General features: G+C 39.5%; 1 protein-coding gene across 4 annotated transcripts in view; it reads right to left on the reverse strand.

Moving 5' to 3' along the window:
• Positions 1–8,428, reverse strand: part of GNE (glucosamine (UDP-N-acetyl)-2-epimerase/N-acetylmannosamine kinase) — a 39,653-nt gene extending 31,225 nt beyond the window's left edge. For 2 of the 4 annotated variants that reach the window (XR_013994467.1, XM_081066836.1), the window contains exons 1-2: positions 8,191–8,428; positions 3,560–3,765 (exon numbers count right to left, since the gene is read on the reverse strand). Coding sequence is in view for 2 of the 4 variants with exons in the window: in XM_081066836.1 (XP_080922962.1) it covers positions 3,560–3,723 (164 nt within the window). In the remaining 2 variants the exon portion in view is untranslated. Of the gene's footprint in view, positions 1–3,559; positions 3,766–3,853; positions 3,902–8,190 lie in introns of those variants that run through there. The other 2 variants (XR_013994468.1, XM_081066837.1) reach the window with 1 other exon arrangement.
• Between the last annotated feature and the right edge of the window lie 11,213 nt (positions 8,429–19,641).

A 19,641-nucleotide genomic window follows, 5' to 3' on the forward strand; every position in this document is an offset into this window, starting at 1 on the left:
ATACATCATTTTACATCACATGGATGCCCTAACAGTAATCTATTTTATAGATTCTGTTGGATTTTCTTATACAAGCCATGATGTTGCCTGTAAATAAAGACAATCTTTTCCTTTTAATGGAGGCAGAATGTAACTGAATACGTATTTCTATTGAGCATAAATGATTCTTTATAAGCTGAAGGACCTGGATTTTAGTTCTATTTCTGATGGACAGCTCATGCAACGTAGCTTTAATTCTGAGACTGTCTCTCCTACAGAATGTCCATACCTGACCACGAGTCTTTCAGGAACCAGAATCAGAATCCCCTCGAAACAGCATCTCAAAAACAAAACAACGCTATGTCCCATAACACCAGATAATACTTAAGAATGTGCTCAAGTATGAATTAAACCATAATGAGTTTATTTTTAAACTAAATTCTGTATTGGCCAAACATGTTTTAAGTATTTAGTTTGAACTGCTGCCAAATTTGAACATTTTCAAAAACCATGGGACTATAACAAAAGTAGGCCATCAATATAGTCTCTAAATGAAGTGGACTTGATCCAGTGCATTTGTCCCAGGTCCCTACATGGACCTCCTCACAGCCGTAGGTCCTCATGGGACCCATACCACCACAACCAATTCTCTTATTCATCTTTACTAATAGTACGTCTCCCCTTTTAAATAACCTATCTCTAATTTGGAAGCATCATTCTTAGATGAAAATTAATTCAGTGATCTATCCATTTTTGTTTGTTTTCTGATTCTTCACTTCTTTTCTTTGTGCTGTTGCATACTAAAAGTATAAAGAAACATGACCAGCAGCTCTCAAACTTAGCTTTCTCATCATCAGAGGGAATCTGATCCTTGAGGGATTTAAGTTTTCTCCGCAGCTTTTCCATTGCTGATAATCCCCCTACCATGTATCTTCCAGCAGAAAATGCTCAGACAGCTGTGTACATACCAAATATCTTCCAATGATGTCTTGAGATACAAAAGTTATGCACAATAATCATGTTCAAGATACCTATTCTATGTTACAGTCAACTAGGCTTAAAACCTTCCGAATCCCTCCCAAGAAGACTCTCCCACCTCCATAATTAGTTAGCATGTTTGACAGTCTTTTTCTAAGTTTTCCACTTTAATTTGTTTTTTATTTTTACTTTCTAGACAGAGCAACTTCCTTTAATAATTAGGATATTAACCCTTCTGATTCTAAGTCATTTTAATCCCCTCTGAGTAACCGATTGGTATGAGACCCAGTCTTCACAATGTAATGAGCACCAGTTGCAGGGCACTCTATCTGTGATAAGTTTGTGTGTGTGTGTGTGTGTGTGTGTGTGTGTGAGAGAGAGAGAGAGAGAGAGAGGGGCATGCGCGTGCACGCACACACAAAGACAGTACAGATTTTGGCACGCATGACTTTAAAATTCCCAAGCAGTCCTGCAGTGCCGAGTCCTGGAGTCATGAAGTAATGTGCAATTCTGCTAAGCAGGAATGGGAATCCCATCTATGAGGTTAATGCGAGGGAGTGAGTCACTTAGCTAATGATTAAGCCAACTGTCAGAGCAAAAGCCAGCACTGTTCCAGTCATGTTTTCACACTTTTGTGGGGAAAACACCACAGAGCAAGGCTTCTCCACCTCAGCACTACTGACATTTTGTGCTGGGTAGATCCTTGTGGGGTCGGTTTGTGCATTGTAGGGTGTTTAGAAACACCCCTAGACTCTTAAAAATTGCTGAATAAATAAATTAACAAATGAACTTCTAAGTAGTCTGTTAGTATTTGATTTCCTTTTTTAGCTCAATTCTTAAGAGTATAAAAATGCTGTTTTTAAAAAAATATCCTGGGGGTGGGGGGTTCACACAGTGTGACGGATATAAATGATAAACGTCTAAGTAGTACTTTGTCTTGTGCTTCTGAAACTAATTAAAAAAATATATCCAAGTAGTTGACGTAGGAAAGTAGTTTACTTTTTCTGTTAGTTTAATATCTTCTTAAAATAGATAATACATTCATGTGGTTTAAAATTCAAGATATAAAAAGCTATACAGTGAAAAGGCTACCTTCTCACTTTTGTTTCCCAGTCATCCAATTCCTCTCCCCGGAAGTAACCAATTTGTGTTAGAATGTACTTTAAGGGGCAGCTGGGTGGCTCAGTTGGTGAGAGCACAGTGCTCATAATACCAACGTCGCCAGTTCGATTCCCACATGGGCCAGTGAGCTGCACTCTCCACAACTAGAGTGAAACAACGGCTTGACTTGGAGCTGACGGGTCCTGGAAAAACACGCTGTTCTCCAACATTCCCCAATTAAAAGAAAAAAAGAGAGAATGAACTTTAAACATACATTTCCATTAAGTACTAGTCAAATGTCCTATTAAGTGTCACCAGAAAATACCACCTCTCCACCCTTAACTACTGTGAAGGGCAAATAAGAAATGTACCACAATTTCCTTGAGAGCCTCTCTCCCACTAGTCTTCTGTCAATTTTCTCATAGAAGTGAAAGAATCCACTTAGACTTTCATCTCAGGTTCTAACTAAAATTTCTTTTCTATTTCATCCTATCTTTGTCCTATGTATGTAAGAAAACCCAAGTGCGTTTTCTTAGCCAGAATTCATTTCACATTTTTTAAATCTATGAATTTTTGAGCTAACCATAAATTTTTTCTCTAAGTGTTCTGTTAGAAGAAATTGCTAAATTGGTTTTTGGAGGCAGGTTTTTATTTATTTGTTTTTGCTGTTATTATCTCATTTTTAAAGAACAGTCTGAAAAAGACAATTTTACTTTAACACAAGCTTCTTCCTGTTTAATATTGTGTCTTTTTGACCATCTTTGGAGGCTGCATTAACATTTTCATGCCACAAGGGTGCACTAAATGCCACTTTATTACATATAACAAAATGAATGTTCATCTTTGGTTTATATATTGTCTCTCAAAGATTTCCCAATTTGCATCTTTCATATTTCAGCTCCGATCAATAGCAAACCTAACATCACCAAAATAAGTATCAATGTAACATTCTACTTTATCTTGTAGATCAATTAGATTTTTAAAATCTTGTTCCATTTATCTCCTACTTGATATACTATGGATCTCTATATACCAGTTTTAATGTAGAACTACCATCAGAACTCCCAAAACAGATTACATGGAATCACATTATTATATCACACAATATATAAGTGGCATTTCTCCTGAATATAATGACATTAATAGCTATCATTTATCAGGCATCTATTAGGCAGCATCACTGTGATGAATCCTTTTATCACTATCTCCATTTTTTGTTTTTAAGGAGGGCGCAGCTCACAGTGGCCCATACGGAGATCGAACCCGCAACCTTGGTGTTACCAGCACCACGTTCTAACCAACTGACCTAACCCACCACCCCTTCTATTCTTCACAATAACCTACCACATGGGTTTTTACTCCACCATAGGTTTTAAATAAGGCCACATAAAAACTTAAGTGGTAGAACTGGGATTTGAAGCTAGGTCCATGTGGTTCCCAGATCCAAGCTCCCTCCAGTACCCCATACAATAAAGAATATAAGAAAATGCTTTCATCTTACCCATAGTCATCTATCAGGTGAGAGCCAAGTACCACCACGTCAAGTTCAAAGAACTCAGGCTCCGTTTTAATGCCAAACATGATCGGTGCAAGTTTAGAATAATCAGCACGGTTGCAAGTGGCAACACAAACTCGAAGCTTTCGGTTATTCCCATTCTTCTCCATGACTTGTTTTTTTCTTTTTGAAAGGTCCTTAAAATAGAGTTCCTGAAATTGCAAAAATAAAAATTACTTATGATCAGAATGGTAGGTATAGATATAAAATACAACTTTGCAATTGTAAGTCCTTACCCACCATTTAGTATAGTGATTCTTAGCTTTGTTTCACCCTCACTTCTGTGACACAGCCACTGGTATATCCAGAGTTATGAAACTCCATGAGACTATAACTCCACCCCTTTGTCTCACACTTAATATACCAGAATGCAATTAAGAAAGAGTGACAAATCAACTCCCATTTAAAAGGCAAGCAACATCAGCTCTTTATTCTTAGTTAGAAATTACTTGCCATACCTCATAATTGATCCCAACAGTACAGACTATTGAAAACTTTGAGAATTATTGATTTAGATCAACTCCCTCGAACCAGCGACCTCAGCCTTAGGAGCACGGCGCTCCAACCACCTGAGCTATAGGGCTGCTGAATCTCTTTCAAATCTCTCTCTTCCTCTCCATCCCCACCAGGACATCCCCTAGTGGGATCCCTCATCTTAGTTCTTAACTATTATAACAGTTATCGAAGTGGTTTACTGGTCTCTAGCTTTTCCCTACCTCCCACAAACTTTCAGAGTGACCTTACCAAAGTTCATAAATCTGATTATCAGGATACACCACCTAGGGATAAAGTCCAAATTGCTGATTTGGACCTAGCCCATCCTTCTAACTATTTCTGCCCTAACTACAGTCACCCTTACTCTGTGCCAAAGCCATACCGAAGTGCCTGCATTTCCATCAGTGAGACTCCATATCTGTACCTTCTAGATGCCAGTACCTACACCTAAAACTTCGTTTCCCTCTTGCCTCAACTCTTCTTCATCCTTCAAACTCAGCCTCAGTGTCACCTCTTCTGGAAAGCCTTCACATAAACCTCATTCCTCATCACCCCACCCCTTAGTTGCTGCCTGCCTCTGAGCACTGTGGCCTACCATACAAATATACACCATTGCTCAACTCCTCTGCCCACCCATCCCTCCACCATTCTATACCCTCCATTCAAAAAGTAAAAATCAAGGGCCGGCCTGGTGGCTCAGGCGGTTAGAGCTCCATGCTCCTAACTCCGAAGGCTGCCGGTTCGATTCCCACATGGGCCAGTGGGCTCTCAACTACAAGGTTGCCAGTTCAGTTCAATTCCTCCAGTCCCGCAAGGGATGGTGGACAGCGCCACCACCCCCCCCCCCCCCCTGCAACTAAGATTGAACACAGCACCTTGAGCTGAGCTTCAGCTGAGCTCTCAGATGCCTCAGTTGGTTGGAGTGCATCCTCTCAACCACAAGGTTGCCAGTTTGACTCCCAAAAGGGATGGTGGGCTGCGCCCCCTGCAACTAGGGCAACTGGACCTGGAGCTCAGCTGCGCCCCAGCTGTTGCTAGTTGCAGGGGGCGGAGCCCACCATTCCTTGTGGGACTGTAAGAGTTGAACCGGTAACCTTGTGGTTGAGAGCCCACTGGCCCATGTGGGAATCGAACCTGCAGCCTTCAGAGTTAGGAGCATGGAGCTCCAACCGCCTGAACCACCAGGCCGGACCTTTTATGGAGCATTTTAAACTTCTTTAAATCAACATAAAATGTCACTTCATGGACTGATCTCAATGCTTATCTTTCAGGAAGTGTATCAAAATTTAGAATTTGCATTCAGGAATCCAAAGAAGCTTGAGTAAGGGAGCCAATAAAAGGGGAGCTGCCCTTTAAATCACAGTAAACTCTGAAACTTAGTGGAAATCCCATCAGTAGACCTCATCTCTCTTAGGGTAGAACTTCTGTGCTCACACAAATTGCCCATCATGAGGCCCATTCTGAATTTACAATCTCCAGTAAAAGCTAATTCCACCCAATGGAAAGCATTTATAAGATAATGAAATGAGCATTCTATCAAGAGAGTTGTACAGTAAGTGCTCACTTAACATTGTTGATGGGTTCTGCATTTTAAGGGAAACAAAACCAATTTTACCATGGGCTAATTGATATAAACAAGAGTTAAGTGTTAAAGCATCTCATTATAAGGAAATGATGTTGAACTAAATGATGTTATTCAAGAACCTACTGTAGTCATAAGATCTGAGCATTACCTAATCATCAAAGAGACAAAAATATTTTTCTAAAAATGGTTGTCATAAGTGTTCTTGTATGAAATCCTTTTTCCACTCATCTTTAAATTTAGGCTGAATAAATTGTTGGTGATATTTAGTTTGCTAGGTGTGGCAAAGCAAATCATTCATGATTGGCCAATATGTACTTATTTTAAAAGAGCAGTAAACTTTCCATCTGACAATACTAAAATGGTTAGTATTTACCAGGTAACTCAAAGATTATCCTGCCCAAATTCAGAGTAAGCTAGCCATATAAATAAACTACGAAAAATACAAAGTTACTTAGGTCAAAACTTTTTTAAGGAAAGAAGTTAAATCTTAAAAAGAAAATAATGGTAAAATGCCTTTTTAAGTGGAGAATTCTTTTTAAAAAATAATTTAACTTGTTTTTTGATTAGGTAGTACATTCACATGGTTTAAAATGGAAGTCACAAAAGGCTATTAGCAAAAAGTCTTCACATTTGTGTTCCCAACCATGTAGTTTTTCTCCCTGGAAGCTGTTAACAGTAAATATTTGCAAAGCATATCTGAGGTGCCAACCACTGTGCTAATAAGAGCTTTACACTTATCAACTCATTTCATCCTCACAGTCCTATCTTATTAGTGCCATTTTACAGATGGGCATACTGAGGTACAAAGAAAAATAATTTTGATGCCTATCTTATTAGTGCCATTTTACAGATGGGCATACTGAGGTACAAAGAAAAATAATTTTGATGCCCCAAGTCAGTTAATAGCTACCAGAACCAAAAATCAAACCCAGCATTCAGGATACTGCCCACATCCAGTGTTTGCCTTGTGTCTGTTCATTTCATAAACATCCATGAGTGAGAAAAGAACTTTCCTTGTTCCTGGTCCTGCCATGAGAACATGATAAAGTAGTCCACCCCTGCATCTTATCCGAGATTTCACTTCCTGCAGTTTCAGTTACCCACGGTCTGAGACTATTAAATGGAAAATTCCAGAAATAAATAATTCATAAATGTAAACTGCATACTATTCTAAGTAGCGTGATATAAAATCTCACGCTGTCCCTCCGAGGATGTGAATCATCCCTTTGCCCAGAGTACCCATGCTGTATATGCTTCCCATCACTTTGTCACCATCTCAGTTATCAAATCAACTGCCACGATATCACACTGCTTGTGTTCAAGTAACCCTTATTTTACTTAATAGTAGCCCCAGAGAGTAGTGATATTGGTGATTCAGGTATGGCAAAGAGAAGCCATAAAGTGCTTCCTTTAAATGAAAAGTGAAGGTTTTCAACTTAATAAGAAAAAAAAAATCATATGCAGACGTTGCTAAGATCTACAGTAAGAAAAAATCTATAGGTGAAATTGTGAAGCAGAAAAAAATTGTGCTAGTTTTACTGTCACACCTCAAACTGCCAAGTTACAGCTGCAGTGCCTAAGTGCTTAGTTAAATGGAAAAGGCGTTATCACAGGTATGTATGCATAGGAGAAAAAAACAGTGTATATATGTGGTTTGGCACTATCTGTTGGTTTCAGGCATCCACCCAGGGTCTTGGACCATGTCCTCTGTGGATAAGGGAGGACTACTGTATGTCACTCTTCCTTCAATGCAGAGGGGATGAGACTTACAGAAAAAAGAAGGGGCTATATAAAAGTGGTCTGAAATTCAGAATCCTATTCCTGAGCTACACTGTAACTTGGTTTGGCTTCTTCCAGAGCTTCTATAGTTGGGTTAACCTGTTATCTATAATACTAAGCTGTCCCCCATCCCTCTTCTCTATCAGAAGAGCAAAGAATACTTTTTCGTCCTCTAACAATTTTACAAGTGTGCTCAGGATTGGGGGTGGGGGAATAAACGCATACCAAACTTCCAAGGAAGCCCAGACTCACAAAGTGCTCAGGGTTGGGTGCAGACCTTCAAAGTAGCTTCTAGTTCAACCTTTATACCCCAGGGCAACTTGCCTGCCAGGTAAACTCTCTACCCTCTCTTGCACATCTCCGTTAACAGTACACTCACTATGGTTCAGAACAGCCTGTTTCCTTACTGGACTGCATTGCCCTTGAGGATAGTCAAGCAGAGCCTCCGTCTACCACCACCACCCCGCCCCAACTCGCCTGGCTGCACTGAACTTGTCTGCTCCACCCGCTACAAGGTGGAGCCCATAACGGGATTAAAGAGGGGCCCTGGCAGATAGGCCCGCGGGGCACAGGGCGAGGCCTGGGCTGGGTGCGGGCCCGGGGGCGTGGTGCCGTGCTAAGCCGCCGGCTGGAGGCTGGAGGGGGAGGCCCGAAGAGGCCGGGAGGATGCTCTCCCCAAGCGCGCCCCCTCCGACCCTGGCTGATGCGCGACTCTCACCAGACGCAGGTCCAGGGCTCCCTCCCGCGCCGCCGCCGCCGCCGCCGAGGCCTCCGCCGCGCGCCGAGGGTGAGACGTAGGCAGAGCCAGAGAGGAGGCCGGGCAAGAGCCCACCCCCTTGGCTTCCGCTACTCGGCCCCTCGGGTCGATGACTCGTCGCTCGACCCCAGTGCCCCTGCACCCCTATCCCGAGCACCGAATCCGCGAGTGCGCCTGACGTCACCCGAGAGGAATCCGTGATTGGCTGTGTCATCCGCGCCCCACCCCCTTCCGAAACGGTTTCTAGGGGAGGCGGGGCGGGCCGAGCGCTCTCCGCGGTCGTGGCCTTACTGGTGCTGCGGCTGCTGTTCTCGCTGCGGAGCGTTCTCCGCCCCCAGCCACACTACTCTCCCCCGCTAGTTGTTTTGGCCTGGCACCCAAGATGGAATTTCTTACGCCTTCCATTCACCCAGTCATTGCACAGGCCGTGACCCAAACAACACTTTTGTAGCGGGTCCACCCCAGAGCCCGCTCTTGAGTTACGCCACCCCGGAACCCCGTCGGAGGGAGTGCTGCTGACCACCAAGGCAGGCAGACACCAGCTGAGCCTTAAAATGAGGCCGCCTCGGCCTCCCCGGAGGGACCCCCAGCCAGTCCAGGCCCCAGGGGAACGTCAGAGAAGAACAAGGCTGTGGCTTTAGAAAAAGTGGTGGCAAAAGGCTCACGCAGCTCCTGATGAAGACTTTATAGTGACCTTTTCAAATTCCTGAGTCACCGTGGATAAGAAACTGAGTTGGTGATAAGACTTTGACAACCATTGAATATACCGCAGGAGAAACTGTTTAAACAGTCTAACAACTTGGAGAGTTCTTACTGTAAGGTGAATATCATATCCAATCAAAATATGCACTTAATGTATTTCAATTGATGACAAAGCTCTCATTTGCATAAGACTTATTAACTGTTAGTTCCCCTGCAGCTAGCTTGCAGTCACTAAAAGGACACATCCGCCACAAAAGGAGGTTTTGTACGAGGAAGTGCCATGGGATTTCGTTTTCAAATATCACTTTGACTACTGTGTGGAGAATGGATTGAATGGGAGTCAAGAACTGTGGCAGTGAAAAACGCCTTTGGAAGGATACATAACAATCTGGTACCACTGATTATGTCTGATAGGGCTGGGAGAAGATGGACTTTTCACTAAATTCCTGTTTATACTACCTTTTGTATTTTGTAGTATATGCACATATTTCATATTAAAGACAATGAAATAAAATTAATTGTTGAAAATGGCGGCCGTGAAAAAATTAAAGTGGATGAATATGAGATTTAGTTTGGAAGTGGAATTGATGAAACTTAATTACGGATTAGGTATGAGAGGATGACAGAAAAAGGAAATAAGGATGACTTCCAGCTGTCTGCTATTAGTAATTGGGTGATTGGTGACATTGACCAAGATGAGAAAAGCTGGGGGAGTGACCAAGTTTGGGGAGTGACCAGGTTTGGGGAGTTAAAAGTAGTTTTAATTTGCCATGTTTCAGATGCCTAGGAGGTAGCCACCTGAAGTTATTAGGGAATAGGATACATGAATCTGAGCACAGATACACCAGATTATAGATGGTGTATTAGTTTCCTATTGCTGCTATAACAAATCACCTCAAACTTAGTGGCCTAAAAACAACACAATTGTATTGTCTTATAGTTCTGGAGGTTAAGAGTCTGAAACGGATTTCACAGGGCTAAAATCAAAACAGCGATGTAGGGACCACACACAAAAATTTGTAGTTATGTATGATTATGGATGCTAACCACAATTGTGATCACTTAGTAATATATACATATATGGAATCAGTATGTTGTATACCTGAAAGGAATATAATGTTATATGTCAAATATGTCTCAATTTTTTTAAAAAGTTATCAGTAGATCTGCCTTCCTTAGGCTATGGTAGAGTAGAAACTGTTTCCTTACCGTTTCCCGTTTCTAGAGCTGCCCACATCCCTTGGCTTGTGGCCCCTCTGACTTCTACTTTCCTTGCCACAACTCCTCTGACTCTCTGCCTCCCTTGTTCACTTAAAAGGACCCTTGTGATTACATTGGGTCCACTCAGGTAGTTAAGGATAATCTTCCCATCGCAAAATCCTACTTTAATCACATCGGCAAAATCTCTTCTGTGTAAGGAAATATATTCACGAGTTGTGAGGATTAGGACATGGACATCTTTGAGGAGCTATTATTTTGCCTACCACAAGTGGTATTAAAAGTCCCGGGAGATATCCAAGGTGGGCATGTTGCTTTTAAAGTTACATGCCATACAACCAAATACCCAGAACAGAACATGAATTTTTTTCTCTGGAAGTTAAGAAAAAAATCAATTTCAAAAATAGTGTTAATGTTCAGATTTTAACTGGATGTTTATTAAATGGGTGTATTTGTAAACATTTTAATTGTACACTTAAGATCTGTGCACATTTCTGTATGTATATTATAAGTACAATGTGTAGAAAAAATGTAACTAGAAATATACTTTTAATAATAGGTAATACAATTTTGAGAATTTGTGCACTTATTAAGCCACTTGTAGATTGTGTGTTTGACCAATATTGAGAATTTTATATTTCCATGTAAGATGGAGTAGTTATACACTCCTGGAATCATGTAACCTTAAATGAAATGACCCTCTTTTTAGAATTTTTCCCTATGTTCTCTTGAGAGAAAGTTGCAGCAAGGAGCTGTAGGAGGCATTTTCTGTTGGCTCTTTTTTTTTTTTTTTTTTTTTTTCTGTTGGCTCTTTGGTATCACTTTTCTGTGGGTAAATAATGTTACATTTCTTGATTTCTGTTACTTGCTATTTAACAGAGTGAATTAACATACCAAAAAATCTTCCCAAGTCATTAAGTTTTGTTGGTTTGGTTTGGTTTTATTTGGCTGTAATCTTGAGGGCTCTACAAGCTGCAAAACAGTATTTATAGTTTTATAGAATAATAAAATCAGATTTTTCTATCGATTACTCCATAAGCAGAATTGTAACTTCAGGCATTCAGGGCATAAGTAGACTATCAAAGAATCTTAGACCTTAAGAGATCATCTAATCTAACCTTCTAATCAAAGGAGGAGATTTCTCTACAGCATCCCGGACAGATGTTCATCTGGATACTTTGGGAACATTTCTTCTAACAGGTCCTTATCTTGTTCTTATATTTGGTGATTTAATTATAAAGTACACTGCCTCCCTGTGAATTCTACCCACATATTAGTAGCCTACTGTTCTAAACACTTTACTTATATTCACTCATACTCCTAACAACCTTAAGTTGTAGATTCCATCACACCCTTTTTATAGATAGGAAGACTGAGGCATAGAAGGTAAGTTGTATAAGGTCACACAGCTGTTAAGCAGAAGAGCCCAGACCTTGATGTCACATGCTTAGCCACTGCCCGGTATTTCCTCTTTATACTAAACAAAGCCCTTACACATTATGATAGAAATCTATCTTCAGATTAATGTTAATCATCTATTTTGGGACAAGTTGTTCCACTAGTTAAGAATTTATATAATTCTTCTATCCAGCCCACATCTCTGAATTGCTCACGTAAATGTCTTAAGAGATTTTAAAAGATATCTTCTTTAAAATCAAGATATATAGTATTACCTTGTCTTGTACACCTGAAACTAATAAATTTTTTAAAAAAAAGAAAGAAAAAAATCAAGATATATTATGTCTGTGACATTCTCCTAGTGTACTAGTTTGATAAAGCCTTCAAAAAAAGAGAACTGGCACAATATTTTTTAAAAAATAAACTTTTAATTGAAGTATAACAAACTTGCACATAATAAGCATGTATTGAATTCTCAATTTTCATGAAGTGAACACATCCGATAACTACAATTAAAATAAAGAAAGAAAACATTATCAGCGTCCATTGCCCGCTTACCCAAGGGCTGCCTATCCATGACCCTTGAAAAGACCCAGCACCATAGCTGTGCATAACAAGACACCGTGGTACTAAGCATGTCATCCTAGTTCTCTGAAGCATTTAGACTGTGGAATACAGAGAGGATTGGCCAGTTGGAAGTGAGTGGAAAATGGGGCACATTAAAAACATAGACACAGATTATGCTATGAGAGGTAGCACAGGTGGGCCATAGGGAGAGCATCTAGTCCCTACCTTGCCTTGGATCCTGAACAACTCTCTGACTTCAATCCATGTGTATCCATAAAATAAATCATCCTTTTCCTAAGGTGCCCTTTTTCTTGCAAACAGAAGATATTAACAAAACTATAAGGCAGGAAGAATCCTCAACCCCATGATTGTGATTCCCAACTCCAACCAATTGGTAGTGTTTGCCTAGAGAATTGTGTGGAAAATGACTCTGAGGCTGAGTTCAATGTAAAAGAGTATTGTGGTGTCTGCCATGTTTGGGGGGAAGGAGAATGGAAAGGAGGCAGGGATGCTGTCATATGCTTGCCATCCCAGCTGTTAGCCAATATCATGAAGAAATCAAGAGATGGGGGGAAAAAATGAGCAATTAATCACAATATTAAGCTGGATATTTCTGTTTAATAACTACTTTCTCTTAGCTGTTCCCCTCATCCCACTGTATAGCTCAGGTACAACACTTTTAATTGCCAGAGTTGCTTGAGTATGTAAAGAGTATAGGATATCTTATAAACTAGATATGACTGCATAAGCCGGATTGTTTATAGAATAATCAAGTCATATAGGCACCTCCTTGGAACAGACAGAAATACTCTTGTTACACTGATGAGGCTGTACTACATAGATGGGAAAGCAATTCTTTTCCCTCTAGGAAAAGCATGTAAAGATTAAGTTTACATTAGCTGAAAATAATTCAGTAATAACCTGTATGGGTCAACTTTATGTTTGCAAGAGCATGACATTGAAAAATATGCTTACACATGTGCTGATTAAGATACTCATAACAGGAAGGGAAGCCTTTGTGAAATTCATATTTCAGGGCCATTAATCACTATTCATATCCCCAATTACTAATTAGTTGATCATATCCCTCAATCTACTTTATAGCGCACCTGTGGTGGTGAGCCACCCCTGTTCTAGCTTTCCCGATTATAGAAGAACAATAAGAATAAATACAATGACTATGTGTTTGTTTTTGTGAAATATTGCCCTTTATTGGGATTTTAAAATGTATTTTATGGACTATGCAAGTATTGCATTTTAAACCTATAAATAATTTTATTACTTATCTGTATGCTAAAGAAATGAGGTAAGCCGGAGAGTGTTCAGTCACCCCTGACTAATAGGAGTTCAGTGAGTTTAATTGACACAACTATTCCAGAAGCACTGGAAAACTAGTTTGCCTTTAACTTTGACTCTGTTGTAAAAGGTTGAATCCACAAAATTATAATCTGTTCTAAAATGCTGCTTGCAGAATTATGTGGGAAGCATGTTCTTTTGGACTTCAAAGGATCAGGCTAAGATCAATAGCACTCAGTACCAGCCACAAGCCTTTGGGAAATTTTCATGATTTCTCACACAGGCTAAGGAACCAGCCAAGGTATCGGTCCACAACTCCTGGAGCTGAGGAATCGCCCACATTTAGTAGTCAACATGCAGCTAAGGATGCAGGTGGGGTCCCACGTGGCATCCCCTTGGAGTACAGAAGTGGGCTTCCTAATACCTGTGTGAATGCTTGAGACACATCTGGATATACATAATTAACATCTATAAATCCAAAGCATGAACCAAAGGCCTTGACGTCTCTCTTCCCATGTCTTTCCTTCTCCTCCTTGGGAATGAATCTAATTCAACCTTTCAAATCATTTCTGTTTTTCTTCCCGACCCTGCTTCCTGTCTCTAAATGTGGTCACCACCTTATGATCACACCTCTGCCCCTGGTCTTCTACATGCTCTGTCTTTCAGAATTCCCTGCACTCTCAAGTCTTCCATTTTGACTTCCGTGTAGCTAATTCCTTGAATGCATACTTTAGTACATGATCTTCCTAAGTTCTAGGCCCACATCTTCAATTGCCTGTTAGATATCTCCTCAATATGTAAACTCGATATATAAAATTTTGTTTGTTTTTCCTCTTGACTTCTCCATTCTTGACTTCTCTTTTAATGGTGTCAACTTGCCACTTTCATTCAGACTCAAAATCATGGAGTCATATTTTAATCTTCTCTAATTTTTAACAACCAATCTCTCAAATTCTTCAAAATGCTTTTTTTTGCATCTACTCTTCCCTCTCCATTCCTACCATCACCACCTTAGTTCATTCAGATTTTCTTCTTATTTCCTTAACTCTGAGGTGCCTATATTTTCATGATTTTACATACCTAAATTCAAGATTTATTTTATAATCAATATATACATTTAATGTAGACTTTTTTCATTATAAAAATCTGTTATGTCAAGTGTCTTAAAATTAAGCAAATATGGCATCTCAGACCTAGATGATTTTGCTTCTACTTGCTCTTCCTGCCTTCATTCTCTCGCTTCTCTAATTTGTCCTGCACACTACTGCCTGATTAATCTCCTTAAAAGACTGCTTTCATGAAGTCATTTCTTTGCTCAAGGAAGACTTCAGTGGTTCCCATTCCCTGCCTGCTAGGTAAAGTACGCCCAGGGGATCAACTCTGGCATGGAAGGTCCCCAGTGATCACGCCCTGACCTCTTCCTGTTCTTACCAACACTATTTCCCTACCCGGGTCCTTAGGTCCTCTCTACCTCTTGTGTCATTCCCCACGATCAGAAGGCTATTCCTCCTGCTACTTACACCCTCCTCGGGCTTCAAGTGCTATCTCTGTTGTGAAACCTAACCTGAACACCCTATTTCAAAATGGTCTCTTCCTCCTCTAAATTCCTGTAGCACTTTCCTTGACTATTCATTTCATACTTATTACTAATTACCACCAGCAATCAATCTGATGTTTTATAAGGAAACTGAGGAAATCAGTTACATCAGTTATTTCACTCCACATGTCCTATTTCGCTCATCAGATCATACATTCCTTGAACTTGGCTCTGTTGGTATTCTCGACTCCCTGATATATCCTTGAATCATGACTTATTTAAGAAATACAGTCTAATAAGCATTGAGTCAAACGGGAGGTCACATCGCTTTTCAAAGAGTCATTGCTATCCTGATTCTTTTCTCCCTGGTTAGTCCAAGTCACTTGTAACCAACTTCCCTTACCTACTTTCCTCCAGCACCCAGGCTTATGTAGTCGTACAACACTGCTGCCCAGTCTTTATAGTGAACCAAGTGTAAAAGAGAATGGCGAGTTAAAGAACAAGGAGAAACTCAGTGGTGTTATAGACGTGTGAAGGCAGAAAGTAACTGGAGATGCAGCTAAGATGTGGGGTAAGGCCAGGTCAGGTGGTGCTAAGGAGATCAGACTTCCTTTCTCCTCTCTGGGATTGGAAGATTTTTTAAATTAGGGGAGTGACATGATCAGATTTGCTTAATTAGAATTGTGGAAGATGGATTGGGAAGAGGAGGAAGGACTAGAAGAAGGAAGACTAGTTAGGAATAAAATTTCAGGACTGGAATTAAGGTGGAGGTAGTGGGAATTAAAAGCAAGAGGCTGGAATCAAAAGGATGTGGGCAGAGCTTGATGGCAAAGATGAGAGTGAAGGGATCATCATGGAAGAGAATGGCTGATGTTTCTACTTCAAAAAACAGTGACTGGCAAAGCTCTTATCTGAAACAGAAGAGAAGCAGATGCGGTGAGGGCTGGAGGAAGTGAGAAGATAATGAGTTCTGATTAGGGTATGTTGAATTTGCAGCACCTAAAGGACCTTTTCATGAGATTGAGGACATGGAGAAAGACATGGGTTGCAGATACAGATTTGTGGTAAGGCATAACTCACCCTCCAAAATTTATATCTATTTTGAAATACATTGCTACTCCTAGCCCAAGGCACCCAACTACACTTCTTGTACTACTTGTTTCGCCAGATTTTTCTAAGGCCCCTGACTCCCACCCATTCTGTTATACTTTTAGTCATGGCCAGTTCAGATTCTTGTGACAATATTTTACATATGTCAGTTATCTAAGTCTTAGACAATAGAGTCTTAGACATTATTAACTTTAATTTTATAGCATGTAAAGTTCTGTGGAAACCCAGGGACTTCAGTTTGTTGTGCTTTGTGTTAAAAATTCAGGGGTGCTTTCCTGGCCATGTTCCTTCTTTTCCAACTCACTTTTTCCAACTACCCTGTCTTTTGCCCTCAAGCTTCTTTTCTCTTAACCCTTTCTTTACACTTTTGGTCACTACCTCATTCTTGAAACTGTCTTCTTTCTGGGTTTCTATGACACCTCCTGATTTTCCACCTACCTCCAGCCTCTCTGGCTGCTCTACTTCCTCAAACCTCTATTTAAAAATTAATGTTTTCTAGGATTTCCTATTTAGCCTTCCTTTCATCTCATGTTAGTAGACACCTAATGTGACCTCATCTGCTTGCATGGCTTCACAAACAACCACTGAAAATTATTTCTAAATCTGAATCTTTAGCCCAGTCTTCTCAGCCCAAACCCAAACATCTAACACTGTTTAGGACATCTTTATTTGGATGTGTCCCACAAGCACTTCAAATCAACTGCCAAAATGAAGTTTTCTTCCTCTCTGTAAACTTGGGCTTTCTTCATTCTAAGTCTCGGTGAATGGTATTATAAGGCACCCAGGAATCTGGGAGGCAACCTTGACTTCTCCTCTTTTATCTCTCAAATTCAGTCTGCCATGAAATTCTATCAATTTTGCCTTTTAAATGAGCATTTTCCTAGAAGAGAACATGGTATGATTGAGTATAAGAAAGGAGTGAGAATAGCACACAGAGAAGACTAGCCTGACAAGAGAAGTTTTGTTGAGGAATATGGGAAAATATGGTTGTGTTATTAACTGGGAGAATATCTTGGAATGTAACTTAAAGGCCACATAGAGTGTGTGGTTGTAGAACCACCAAACATTGGCAGATGGATGAAATGGTAATTTCAAGGCGCATTTTAAAAAATCAGTCACATGAGAAATAGGAGTCAGAGCAACTATTACTTTAGTAACTAGAAACAACCATTTTTTGGGTTTCACTGAAGACATGAGAAAAAAAAGCTAAGCATTCCAACTAGGAGCTCAGAAAATCTGACTTTGAAATTTAATGTAAGCGCAAGCGCTACTAAGAAAACAGAAAATATGAATTGTCATTGAAGAAGGCAAATTGAAATTAGGTGTTGGTGGTACAGCAAAAATAGACTGTGTTGAAAATAATTGCAAGAATGACATTATTTGATTGAACAGTGCTTGTAAGCCATTCCTTAAGTATAATCTTTAAATTGAATATATAGATATATTTGTTATCACCAACTTGAAATGTGATGATGATTTCCTAAAACATCTTGATTTCCACAGGCCTCAATAAAAATTTTAGGTTAAGTAAACTACATTATAATATAGCACACTATATGACATTAATATATTAACAAACATGGTAATTTCCATTTTATTTGGCTTAGATACTAATTAACTCAGAGTAAGTGCACTCCCCTCCCCAATGTGGTTAGTCAGTAGTTAAAATAAGGGGGGGAAAGTACAAGCCAGACAGCTCTATATACTATGTCTCAAAAGCAAAGGAAAAAATAAAAATAGTTGCAGCAAACTTTGCATTTTTAGAAATAAACTACATTTATGAAGTAGAAGATTCAAAAAGTAAAAGCAACTCCACTTTATCGGATGAAAGCATGAGGAGTCTGAAGGAAAGGGTTCATTTTCAGCTCTCAGTTTAGAAATGCTGAGACCATGAATTTTAGCCCAGTGACTGAGAAACAAATAGCAACCATAGAATGACTAATATGAGTTAGCAGTAAACAAACAAAAAACCTTTAAAAGTAAATGATGGATGTGATAGCTTTAAAACCAAAGCTTTCCTCTTTCTCCTTGTAATTCCCCCTTTGTTTCTGATTGCAATTTCAATGAGAAAGCTCTACCGAATTGCTAAATTACTTACATGAGGTCCTTGAAAGCACAGCTCTCGGAAAGGATACACATTGATTTCCATTGTGTAGCACAAGCTCTGTCCCCGGTGTTTTAATCAATGAGCAGGGCAGCTGTTCGTTCTCTTGGTTTAGCTGCCACAGAGCAGTCATTAATAGGCACCTGAATTCCAGACTAAATGTTGAGCCCCGCCTCGCTGAAAAGGAAGGAAAAAAAACGTCTCTAAACTCTTATATTGCTGGACAGCAGCTTGAAAGTAGGAGGACAGTTACTGTCTGAGTGTTATGTTACTTCCCTGTCTTTGATAGACCATTCTACCTGATAATTTTATTTTCCACTAGAAAAATTATTTTCTTCTGAGTTTCTTGAAGGTAGAAACAAAAATCTACAATCAAAATCTCCATAGTCGTTTCCATCAACAGGTACATTCAAAACATTTATTGATATTCTACTTTGAGTCCAAAAGTAAAATAAAAGATTAACCTAGAGGATTTAAGTTTCTTACTAGTCACAGACTTCAACATATTTAAAACCCTTAGTTTCATGAAATTAAAGGAAAAACCAATATTGTTGCATTTTATCTATGCTGCATTAGAATAGAAAACTGTTGCTACATTTTATAGAGGATATACCTTGCACGTTTGGTGCTCAGGGACTCCCACCCCCACCCCATATTTCCGTTTTATTGGTATATGTTCATTTGAAGACATCACCAGCCTAGCCTTACCTACTACACAACTGTACATTCTACGTAATAAAAGCTAAAATAAAAAGTAATCCATTTTTAAGAAGAGAACACTTTATACTGCTGTCTTTAAAAATCAATTAACAGGATGGGAAGCATATAAAAACAAGCATAAGCTAGCACATTTACTGAACTAGCACAGGCTAGCACAAACCAAAAAAAGTGAAATCGACTTTAAAAATCCTAAATAAAGTATTAGTAAATAAAATTCAACAATGTATGAAAGGAATAATACCAAGTGACCAAAAAAATAACATTTGTCTCTGGACTGTGCGGATGACTCAGTTTTAGAAAATGTTTTGATGTAATCCGTTATATTAAAAGAGAAAAACTATGTTAGATTTTGAAAAAGCATTTGCTACACCCATTTCTAATTTTTTAAAAAATTAAACGAAAGCTCTTTCTGTCATGTAGGATATCTGGAAACTTCCTTAACCCATTAAAGAAAAATTACCAAAATCTATAGCATGCATCACAAGTGATGGTGAAACAAAAATCTTCTCATGCTATTGCCATCACTGTTCACATTGCACTGAAGGTTGTCACCAATGCATCAAGACAAGAAAAATATATGAAGTGTAAATACTGGAAAATAAGAATTAAAGCCATTACAGTTGACCCTTGAATAAAGTGGGGGTGAAAGGCACCAAACCCCAATGGAGTGAAAAATCTGCATATAACTTTTGACTCCCTCAAAACTTAAGTTGTCCCTCAGTATCCACAGGGATTGGTTCCAGGACTCTCCACTGATACC

This window comes from Rhinolophus hipposideros, assembly GCF_964194185.1.
Source record: "Rhinolophus hipposideros genome assembly, chromosome: 11".
Lineage (NCBI taxonomy): Eukaryota > Metazoa > Chordata > Mammalia > Chiroptera > Rhinolophidae > Rhinolophus > Rhinolophus hipposideros.